Source organism: Podarcis vaucheri (assembly GCF_965113315.1).
Source record: "Podarcis vaucheri genome assembly, chromosome: 5".
NCBI classification, from domain to species: Eukaryota; Metazoa; Chordata; class Lepidosauria; order Squamata; family Lacertidae; genus Podarcis; species Podarcis vaucheri.
Window position 1 is genome coordinate 43,347,709 of NC_138763.1, and position 12,093 is coordinate 43,359,801.

The 12,093-nt window shown below is 40.9% G+C and overlaps 1 protein-coding gene across 1 annotated transcript; it reads right to left on the reverse strand.

Annotated features, from left to right (window-relative positions):
* Window positions 1–106: 106 nt before the first annotated feature.
* Window positions 107–11,769, reverse strand: PARL (presenilin associated rhomboid like). The gene is made up of 10 exons (XM_082223510.1): window positions 11,608–11,769; window positions 10,312–10,492; window positions 9,393–9,533; window positions 7,671–7,719; window positions 5,674–5,769; window positions 4,476–4,625; window positions 2,818–2,888; window positions 1,593–1,694; window positions 612–709; window positions 107–414 (listed from the first exon to the last, which is right to left on the reverse strand). Exons 1-10 carry the CDS (start codon window positions 11,679–11,681, stop codon window positions 318–320), a joined length of 1,059 nt encoding a protein of 352 aa, XP_082079636.1. The 5' UTR covers window positions 11,682–11,769; the 3' UTR covers window positions 107–317.
* Between the last annotated feature and the right edge of the window lie 324 nt (window positions 11,770–12,093).

The following is a 12,093-nucleotide window of genomic DNA, read 5'->3' on the forward strand; positions in this document are numbered from 1 at the left end:
TTGGCATCTTAATATAATTTATTTCTAAATGAGAAGCTATCAGCCAACTGATCAAATGTTATTTTTGCTCCAAAATAGCCAGAGGAAATAATACAGACTCCCTTAATAAAGCAATGAGATACAAATCTTTATTGTTTTCTACTTGGTTATGTGTTTATCAATAAATGCATTTATTTTGAGCGTGGATTATCACATTTAGAACTGAAGATCCCATTACTGTGTAAGTAATGTAACAACCAATCCACTTTCCAGTCTTCAAAGCAGCACACCATTTCTGTACAAGTTTCTTCTCAAAAGCGCCAGTTGCAAGCCCCACCTCATTTATTTGGTCTCCAAGTCCTTATTGTGTGCCATGCCTTCACCACCGGTTCTCTATTCTTCCATATTAGATTATGCCCGTATGTTACATACCACCTAAAAAGCAACAAACGCATAACTTCAACTGAAATTCTTTCACAGAACACGTTATAGGTATATGTCATGAAGGCATTTGGGCCAAAAACACTTCTCAGTAGAAATTTTACAGGGCTATTTTAAATAAATAAAAGACAAACAAACTACAACACACTGAAGCATCACTCTCATAGTACTAGCACAGTACAAAAACTTACATGCCAAAGAGAGCCCCTCCAACATGTGCAGCATGGTCAAAAAACTTCCAACCCAAAATAAGTCCGGCCGTGTCCAGTGCAATAATGGCTTTTAAAGCCTAGAAATGAGTAAACAAGTACAGCATTGGCAAAAAAACACACACAACAGCAACACTGCCTTCATGTTTCAGCAGCTCCAACAATGATAAAATGAATCTAGTCCACATTCATAAATCCCATTTAGTCACGCCTGAGAACAAGGGCGAGGGTTGTAGCTGGAATCGAGTTAAAGCACCATCTCTACCATGGATATATTAAGCAACTTTGAGAATGTACCATACTGGCCTGAATACAAGCTGCACTTTAACTTGGAAAAAAAGTGTGGCTTATATTCACGACCTTACCGCGCGGCTCCCTGCTCCCCCAAGTAAGCAGCCCAGGAGTGCGGGGACAGCGGCGGGTGGCCTCCCCTGGCACCGGTTTGGGGATGGAGTGCCAGGAGGCGGGCCGCACCCGCAAAGAAGCCTTGAATTTTAAAGGTGCAGCTTATTTGCAGATGCGCATTCAGCCCAATACAGTAACTCTCTCCCAAGCCTCAGTTCTGTATTGGTAAATTAGAAGACCCACTCCACCAGCTCTGCTGAGAGACCAGCTCCTTTGGGGACCCTCCTTACCCATCACCTGACAGGAGCCATTCTATCTGGTTGCAGAAGAAGAAGACTGGATGCAGAGTTGTTCTGTTTCCTGGAAATTGCGATTTTCACTTTTTGAACTACAGCAACCCTAGTTCCTCCCCTCCCTGAACTGCTTCCTTTGTAGATAGTCATTATAAAAATCACTATGTAATGTTTAGCAATAGGTGCCTGAGTTCTATTGCTTTCATTTTTCCTTCTCACCCCTTTTTCCTTTTCTGTTGTGTTTTTTTTTTAAAGTTAAGCCCATGAGACAAAAACAGGTAACAACAGAGGAGAGAAGTTGCTTCAGTTCTTTCAAGTCACTTACATTTCCGGCTGTAAATGTGAACATTGGAAGGAATATTATGGCTAGCCTGGCTTCTGGCATCTTCGTACATACTGCTGCAAGGACCATCATTATAGCACCCGACTAGAAAACAAGCAAAACTTTAAAACATTTAAATTGGCTAATTGGCAATAAAAATGCAAACTACAAAAGCAAAAGATTTTCAATTTAGAATTGAATTTCTGTTGAAGTCAGAAAAGATTACTGCTTATCTTGACCAGAGGTTCAACAGAAGTGAGTGGCAAATCCCTTCTCCTTAAGAAAGCATAGACTATTTCCTGTCTGTGAATAAATCTTTCTGATATTCAAGATAGAAAGTATCAACGTGAAAACAGTACAATCTGATATAACATACCCAATTTATTCCTAATATTGACAAGTTCATTCATGTTTTACTCAGAAGACAGTGCCAATGAGTTCTATGAAACCTACTCCACAAGTAAAAATGTACTTGGGGATAAAAACTGCAGTGGAAATTAGTTGTTTTGCTGTGAATTAAGTCCTATTGATATTGGGACTTAATTCAGAATAAGGCTACAGAAACATGACAGTAAAACTATAATCCTAAAAAGCTAGTTAGGAATCTAATTGAAATCCATGGGACTTGTTTCCAAATAAGTGTTTAAATGGAAGACAAGCTGGAAATAGTTCTTATTGCTGCAAAAATGAAAGTGGACAAAACGAGCACTATAAAAATTTGAGTTGGCACCATCACTGATTTTACTTATAGCTTATCTGATACTGAGGCATCTTTTTTTTAATTATTAATTATACAAACGATCTAACCCAGTGGTTCCCAACCGTTTTTTGGCCATGCCCCACCTAAACATCTCTAAAATCCTGATGCCCCCCCATCCCCCTTGACATATAATTCTTATTATTTAAAAAGTGAACTCCTATTCACGTGGAGAAAGCCATTAACTTGGTCTAACTCATTATCGAACTGCCCCCCTTAAAAATCAAACGTGTGCCCCACGTTGGGAACCACGGATATAAACAGTGGGAGGAAACAGTTAACTAAGTAACTTTTGCTGGGGTGAAGCTTATAGACCAACCCCCCCCCCCCCAATATTTCATTAGATTTCTAAACTACTCTCCACTGTAGCTTTTCCCCCAAAATAACTTGACTTCTGAAAACAGAAAACAATCTGCTCCAAAAACCAGTCTTTCACAGCAGACAGATTTGTTTGTACTCAGCAGGACTTACTGCTCCAAGTGATGATCCAAATCTTCCTGTGACCGTTTTGCAAAAATAACTCACAAATGTGGAAAAAACCCCTAGAAGAAAAATAATAATGTTGTCAGAAGCACGGATTCAGTGAGGGACATGAAACATTTAAATATTCTTATTTTACTGTCCTAGTTTCATTTGTTTCATTAAACCCATGGCTTTCACAGCACACTGGACTGCCCTACAGAGGAACATGCAATTCTTAAGGCAGACACAGGTTCATCCAGAATAGAGTCTCCAAAGTGGGACTGATTTATGGCATGGAGAAAAATAGCTTCAGAAGCGGTTCACTTCTCCTTAGTTTTTCCCTCTGGGGCTCTGAAGCTTGATCTATGCCTAAGCCAAGAAATAATAATAATAATAATAATAATAATAATAATAATAATAATAATATGATGATGATAATAATAATAATCTCCAGCCACTCTGGGCGGCTTCCAGAAAAATATTAAAATACTGTAATACATCAAACATTAAAAGCTTCCCTAAACAGGGCTGCCTTCAGATGTCTTCTAAAAGTCTGGTAGTTGTTGTTCTCTTTGACATCTGGTGGGAGGGCGTTCCACAGGAAAGCAGAAAGTCATTTAAGTCAAGAAAGAAGTCATTTACCTTTTATTTCTTTTTATTTCTTTTAATATGTAATAGCACTTCTATATTTCCATGAACTATAACATTTTAGCAAGTGTAACTTCTCCTACCTAATTTAGGAAAGCTAATTCTGTGAAAAATTCACCCCCAAACAACTATTAAAAGGACCTCTAAACTAAAATGGTGGTGATGCCTAAAGGCTAGCCCACTTAGATTAGGGTGGTTAATGGACCAAAAAAACCAATCCTAGTAGCTGGCCCATTGATCCTGGGCCTAGGACAGTACTCATACTGGCTCACAGAATACTGCTTGGGAAGCTCATCATTTAATTATTTTAGAATTTTCTAAACTAGTCTTCATCCAGACATGTTTTGAAGAGGATTGTATTGATGAATGACAGTTTCTCTCCAATGATCAAAGAATGTTCATAACACATAATAAAAGCAACTTCAGTGTAAGTCAAAGACAAGTTTTAAATCCTCTTAAAGGTAAAGGTAAAGGTACCCCTGCCCATACGGGCCAGTCGTGTCCGACTCTAGGGTTGTGCGCTCATCTCACTTAAGAGGCCGGGAGCCAGCGCTGTCTGAAGACACTTCCGGGTCACGTGGCCAGCGTGACGAAGCTGCTCTGGCGAGCCAGCACCAGCGCAGCACACGGAAACGCCGTTTACCTTCCCGCTATAAAGCGGTACCTATTTATCTACTTGCACTTAGGGGTGCTTTCCAACTGCTAGGTGGGCAGGAGCTGGGACAGAAAGACAGGAGCTTACCCCGCCGCGGGGATTCGAACCACCGACCATACGATCGGCAAGTCCTAGGCACTGAGGTTTTACCCACAGCGCCACCCACGTCCCTAAATCATCTTAGGAGCCCATAAATCAGGCATCCACAAACTCAGCCCTCTAGATGTTTTGGGGCTACAATTCCCATCATTCTTGACCACTGGTTCTCTTAGCTAGGGATGGTGGGAGTTGTAGCCCCAAAACATCTGTAGGGCCAAGTTTGGGGGTGCCTGCCATAAAGAGATAACCAAGGAAGGCTTCTTACCTGCAGAAAGGTACGCTGCCATGAATTGTTCACGTCCCAGAAGAGAGACTATACTGGTTGAGAAGCTCCACAGAACATACATGTTGGCTGCCATGTGTAGAAATGAGAAATGACTAAATGCAGATAACAACATGGGAGAGCACACAACTCCTAGGGCAAAAGGAAGAAAACAGCTGTTAAGACTATTTTAGCATTTCATCTCTCCGTTCACAGTTTACAAGTTGAACTATTAGAATGGAACTTCTAGCAAGAAAAAACATAGTCATCACTGGGTTTTCAAAATCATTAAGCATTATGTTTTTGAACATGGTTTTACTTCTCAGAAGAGCCCGACACCCTTTAATCATAATTTTCAAAAGATTACCTTAACATTTTTGCCTGCAGTGTGCCTCTTAGGTCACACTTGTACACTGACTTTTACAGCTTTCCCTCCACCGTAGATTTAGGTATGCACATAAAAATATTTAACTTGAGTTTATACAGCACGGAACACTTTTTTCTTGACAGTTTAGTGATTTAGTTGAGAAGGATGAAAATGAACAGTAGCTAAATAAATCTTAATCATCCACTTTTTTGGAGTTGGGACTCCTCAACAGCAAAATACAATGAAACATTACACCATACATAACACTGAAAAATTGGTCACAGATAGGACAAGTGAATATAGAGGAAACAATTAATTAACTAAGATTCCCCTCACTTCTGATGCACTGTTAGGCAAGGTTTTACAAATTATGAAGGAAAGAAAACACCAAGATTTTAATTGAGAATCTGAATTTTATCCCATCTTTCTGCAACTAGTATATATTGTCACAGATTAACCTATAGTAAACTACTCTGAAGTGTTGAAAAACCTAGACATTTTTGTGTTTTCTATAGCTGGTGTATCTGCCTGGCATATTTTTCAAGGCTTTGGTATTCTCTTTCAGCATATTTGACTCTCATCTTCTTTCCCTGTCTAGTTTAGAACTGAGTGTATCACAAAGTAAGAAGATATTCTACTTCTGTAAGATATTTACATGACACTAAAAATATTTATGCAGGTAAATTGTTTCATTAGTTTGTCCATCCCAAAATATTTGTATTGTGGAAACCAATTTGCTTGGTATTTCCTTAAATCAGGTGGTCAATCCACAGCCCTAAAATAAAACAAAACACAGTCTTGTACAATTTTGCATGTATTTTAATGCACACTTACGAGAAGTTGGATTAGATGTGAAATATGTAAGCATTACTCGTTGCAAAGAGGGTATCCTCCATAAACAGAATACAAAGACGTTTGCAGCTATAATGCCTATGGATTTAACAAGAAAAGTGTAGTGACAAAACAAGAAGTGAAAGCATTCGAATATATAACGTATACAACCCACAAATAAGTTATTGTAAACCCAAGCACCACAAAACAGTTATTTTCAAGTGGATTTTCTCTCCTCCCCAGAAAGAGATGTCTGGCACCAACATTACAACCCTTCAAAGGCCAGGTGAATATTTTTTTTCCTCAGACACTGCACGTGTTTATGTTTACTCTGCTTTATAAAGTTGTTACTGCTGCCTGACTTTGCTAGTTTGTTAGTAACGCTGCAGTTTCATGGTTCTATTGTATTTGTATGAATAGCTTTATTCATGCCCACATACATGTCCAAATGGATGAAGGGAAGTCTAGAAATATATATTTCTGAAAAGATTATTTTCAGGAACAAAACAAAGCCAAAATTGCACTGTCCATCCAACACAATTCACAAAACCCAGAAGATATCTGAAGGTAGCCCTGTATAGGGCAGTATTTAATGTTTGATGTTTTATTATGTTTTTATATTTGTTGGAAGCTGCCCGGAGTGCCTGGAGCATCTCAGTCAGATGGGAAGGGTACAAATAAACTACTACTACTACTACTATTACTACTACTCAAGCACTAATGATGATGGTGATTATTTGAAATTAAACTGCACTGGGCTTTGTAATTATCCACAATGAGCTGTTTGCTGACACTTGCAAAAAGCTGTGCCATTGCCCATGTGTTCTGAAACCAAACCATGAGGGCAAAGGAAAAGGGGTTACCTGGGGTCCTCGTGACATCAGGTGACTGAAGCAATGCACTGTCAGAGTTGACCTGCAGGTAAGGACTTGGCTCATAAAGCAGTTCCTTTCCCCCCATGCCTTGGATGCAACCCAGTAATCATTCAGGTCACAAATAATTGTGCTTAAACATTCTTTAAAGACTACTTGTGTTTTTGCTTTCATATGAGACTTTTCAAAAGTTGCCTACAAAATACTAATGAACTGTAATCCACCCTTAAATTTTTTTCTTACTGATGAAGAATAGAGAGTGGAAATAAAACATGTTCAATCACCACCACACACTTACATTTGGAAACCATATCTTGATTTGGTAAACCCTATATTTTTCATGAAATATCAGTTTCTCAGTCCCCAGTAACACAGTACAATGGAACCTCGGTTGTCAAACGTAATCCATTCCAGAAGACTGTTTGACTTCCGAAGCGTTTGATGACCGAGGCGCAAAGGGCAGTCAGCGAAGTCAATGGAGAAAAAGGGGGGGGGGAACTCCCCAGAAGCCATTTGACATTTGAAAATGGAAGCAATTACTTCCGGGTTTTTGGCGTTCGAGTTCTGAAACGTTCGGCTTCCGAGAAGCTCGAAAACCAAGGTTCCACTGTATCATAATTATATTAAAACATTTACTAAGTAGTAATCAAACTATTTTTGACATTCTGTTACAACTTTCTAGTAACAGAGCCAGCTTCTATGCAGGAAACAATCTTGTGTGACAGAGCCATAATCATGGAGAAAGTCTTACAGAAAGCAATAGGCAAGAGTCTTCAACCTTCTAGAACAGGGGTGAGAAATGTCTGGCCTTCATCATCTATGGCCATGCAGGCTGGGACTGTTGGGAGTCCAACAACAACTGGAAGGCCACAGGGTCTCCATCCTTGTTCTAGGAGGAATAATCTGAGCATAAAATTGCACTGCATCCCTCTAAGTTAGGGAGCAATATTACATAATCTTAGGCCAAAATATATTATGTAGTGGAGCAAACTAAACACATAGGTGGAAAAGACTGCCTTAGGTTTAACAACTTGTAAGCATGTTATCATAGCTATCTAGTGACATACTGTACCTGTTTGCCATATTTCTCTTCCTGAGAATGTCTAATACTTGTAAGCTAACACAAACCTGACACAGTACGTTGCCCGTTGCTCAGACTATTCCACCACTGGTTAACCTGAAAGAAAATGAGCAGTCTTAATCTGGCCTGATCCAATATATACAGTACCTCAAGACAATGGATATTAAACTGATTAATATGCAATTTAGTATTTTCAATACACAAAAGCATTGAAGAAATCAAGTTTACAAAACAAAAGAAGAATATTCTATCCCAAAACTTTTCTTAGAAAACTGTAATTACACATAGGTAACAAACACCTATTTTCAAAAGATAACTGCACTCCTCTCTAGTTAGTGTAAACCAAGGCTGGGAACCTTATTTAACCTAAGGCCAACAGTCCCTTGTGGGTAACCTTTTGGGAGCTGCATGCCAACAATGGGCAGGGCCATAAAGAAAAGTGGGTACAGAGATGGCTCTTATCTGTAACAAATCTAAATACTATATCCATGTAGTAAATAAGGATTTGTTCCTTTTTATGTCTGATTTCTAAGTGATGCATTTTCCTAATGAAATATACATACAGTGGTGCCTCGCAAGACGAAATTAATTCGTTCCGCAAGTCTCTTCGTCTTGCGAGTTTTTCGTCTTGCGATGCACGGTTTCCCATAGGAATGCATTGAAAATCAATTAATGCGTTCCTAGGGAAACCGCCTTCAGACCAGGTCCGGGGACAGTGTGTCCCCGGACCTCTTCTGAAGGCTGGGGGGGGGGGGACAAGGGCTTTTCTTCCCACCCCCAGCATTCTAAAAAAACCCGGGACAGCGGAGGACTTCTCCACTGTCCGGGCGATCTTAAAATGCTGGCGGGCGGCATTTTAAAATCGCCCCGGGACAGCGGAGGACTTCTCCGCTGTCCGGGGCGATTTAAAAGCCCCTGGGAAGGCAGGCAGGGGGGACAAAGACTTTCGCCCCCCGCCCGCCTTCAGAAGGTGTTCCCGCCCCCCCGCCCGGCTTCGGAGCAGCGTTCCGAAGCCGGGCGGTGGGGGCAGGTGTTCCCGCCCCCCGCCCGGCTTCGGAGCATCGTTCCGAAGCCCGGCGGCGGCGGGAGGAGGCGTTCCCGCCCCGCCGCCCGGCTTCGGAGGAGGTCCGAGGACAGTGGGGAAGACGTGCTGCGCTTCCCCGCTGTCCCGGATATTTCCCTATGGGCTGTCGTCTTGCGAAGCAAGCCCATAGGGAAATTCGTCTTGCGAAGCGCCTCCAAAACGGAAAACCCTTTCGTCTTGCGGGTTTTCCGTCTTGCGAGGCGTTCGTCTTGCGAGGTACCACTGTATTTTTATATCACTTTACCTCTGGATTGCAATGTTTAGTTGCATAAACTAAACATTGTGATTAGATATATTCAACTGGTATGTTTCGAGTTTGTGAAATAATCTTCCAAATAAATGAAAAAAAGTGCTAATGAATTAACACCATCTCTAATTAAAAATGTTATTTCTTGCCATTCTTCTTTAACCCAAAGATGTTATCTTATTCATGATGGCTGAGTCACACAACCTTAACATTCATAATTTTTCTCTTACTATTGAAATATATATATATACACACACACACACACACACACACACACATATACATATTCATTCCTCATGGGTTTTTCCCTTGAGATTTGTCAAGAAAAGTACGATAATATACAGAAGGCTTTGCAAGGTAAGGCACAACAGAAAAAAAATTTTTGGTCATTATGTACAATAGTTTCAGTAGTAAAATTATAATTAGTGCCCAAAATACCTGCCTTCTGAAGTCCATCCCTTTTTGTGGTCGCACCTTATCCATCCAGTCTGCTCGACTATCTTCAAAATAGTTCTGAACCTTGGATTTGAGATGTTCATATTGCCAAATAGCAGCTGATCCAAAAGCACAGCCTGAAAACTAATATATTTAATTAAGGTTTCAGGTAACACATAATTCAGATCATTTGTTACCATAAGCATTCAAATTAGCACCAGAAGACTGTTAACTCATTGTATGGTGTGACCTCTACAGTCATGGTGGTCTACAATACCAATATTTGATCTCTATTCCCTACATAGTTTTTGGAGTCTTTAGACTGGAAATACAACTTCTATTAAATGCTTTAATTTGGGTGTTATGCCTAAACAGGAACTATCTACATACACAGGAGGCATGGGTCTGCACACGCTGGGTCCGCTCCCAATATCCCTGCGAAAGCTGGCCCCAACCATCTGTTTTCAAACTTCTCAGATTGACCAGAAAACATTTGAGGACTATCTACCTGTGTTTGCTTTAAAGTGAATAGAACATGATGGGAATCTTGATAAAGCAGGATTTTGTACTACACAGATGTTTCCACTCACATTTAAGTGAACATGGGTAGAAGCCCCATTCAAACCTACGGTGTTCAGAATAGAAACAGTGGGTAGGGATGGGAATGTGGGCAGCCCTGTTCTTCTTACTCAGGCATTATATGGACATGGATCCCAATACTTTAATTGTTCTACAGATTAGAAAAATTTGATAAACATATCTTCAGCTGTCATGGTGCTGCAATGGGTCCGCCTGACAAAATCCCACCTCTATATAATCCTTGTTCTATATGAAAATTCTGTAGCTTACCACTAAACAAACCAGTTTTTGTTAAATACATATGGACTGCGGCACATTATCTGTAATATCAAACAATTATTACCCCAATTGTAAAGAAGAATGGCTTCACAAGGATTTTCACTGAACGGGAAGATTCTTGATAGGCTGGAGGAGACAAACTACTTTTCTGTGGCTTAATACCAGTTTTTGGGTTTGGTGTTTGCAGATCACTCTTCTGTGCTGGTCTTCTGAATCCATTTCTTTGTTGTGTGTATAGGGTATTTCTAAAAGTAAATACATATGGAACACAAAGTGGACTCATTCTAAATGTTTCCAAGATGTTAGGAAATACCAGTTTCTTATTCAGAAATACCAGATTAAGAGAAACCAAAAGCACCTTCTCACCACTCCAAAGTATTATGATCTTTTTGTGATTTGCCTATCCAGAATATACCTTTCAAAGTTTGTATGTCAACTTGTTTTTCTTACATGGTTACATGGTTGTTTTAGGCCACTTCAGATATAACACTAAACTATGATATTGTTTAGGAAGCAGTTTAGGAACCCAAACAATACTTTGTGTTCCGCCTATATAGGCAAAGTACAGTTTCTGTCTTATTCTCCTTTTCCTAATCATCCCTAGATGTTATGCCAAACAGCAGCTTGTGAGAAAAAAGAAACACCTAAGCCATGTTTTGTAATTTCAGTAGGAATATCAATTGAAACTTCAAAAAGATACAAATTGTCAAAAAGCTTCAAATTGTAGTTTCAGAATCATGATTTGTCAGATGGGACTGGATATCAGAACAATAAATTATTTTGTTTCTGGTTCTCACTTTGGATATTATTAATTACTGTTGTTGTTATATAAGCATCATTTAGTAGATGGGGTGTAAGGTTAACAAATAAATAATTATTATCAAGGTGCTACCAAGGAAATCTTATATTTTCATTTTGTACTAGACTCTGCGAAGCTACTTCAGTCCATTTGTCTACCAATGCACCGTTGTGCCATTGACACACCCAACTCTCTTTCTCCAATCCGTCGGAATAAGGAGAGGCTGTGTAACTGCTGGACCAGTGACTGGAGGCATCGTACTTCCCCCATCCACAGCCACTTCTTTACTACAGTCTTTCCTTCTTCATCGCCCTCGATTAGGGAGGGTGGAAAGAGAATTGGATCCTACCCATCGTTCTGGATGCCGGATTTCTTTTTTAAAATAACAGACTCCTGGAAAAGCCGAGCGGCAAAGGCGACAACCCCACCGCTCTCCCAGGCACACCCTCGCAGCAAACTCCTCGATACCCGCAGCAGCACACCACCTCACCCACCCCCAGCCCCTTCCTCTGAACCCCACCGCCCTCCTCCTATGGGTAGCAGCTCCGCCTCATTCCTTACCTGTGTGTCCGGATTCCACTACTACCCCATAACTCCTGTCTAACCCAGACTCGGGCACAGCAACTCCACGCCATTTTCCTCACCCTCCGAAAATAACGCTTCCGGGTCGGCGGGCGCTTCCTTCCGCCATCTTGAAAGGGGCTGGCGCTGCCGGATGACGTAATAGCCAAGCGCCGAAGCAAGCATACCGTTACCTTGCCTACCTCTCCGGGGAAAGGGCGGCGCGGCCTACAGTGTCGTTCAGTTGGGGCGGTCTTTCTTCCGGCAAAAAATTATTACGGCGTCCTATTGAGAGAGCTTAAAAACATATGGCGGGGGGGGGCGCCCTTTCGGGTTTTCTGTCGCCATTTTGAAGCAATTGGTGTTGGCCGGATTCAGTCCCCATTTTATCCGAGGCGCTGAGGCTGGACTGGGCACCGAGGCTGTGCCTCTTCCTTGCCAGAGGGCCTTTTCTTCCTCGAGGCAGTAGCTTCCACTCATATGTTC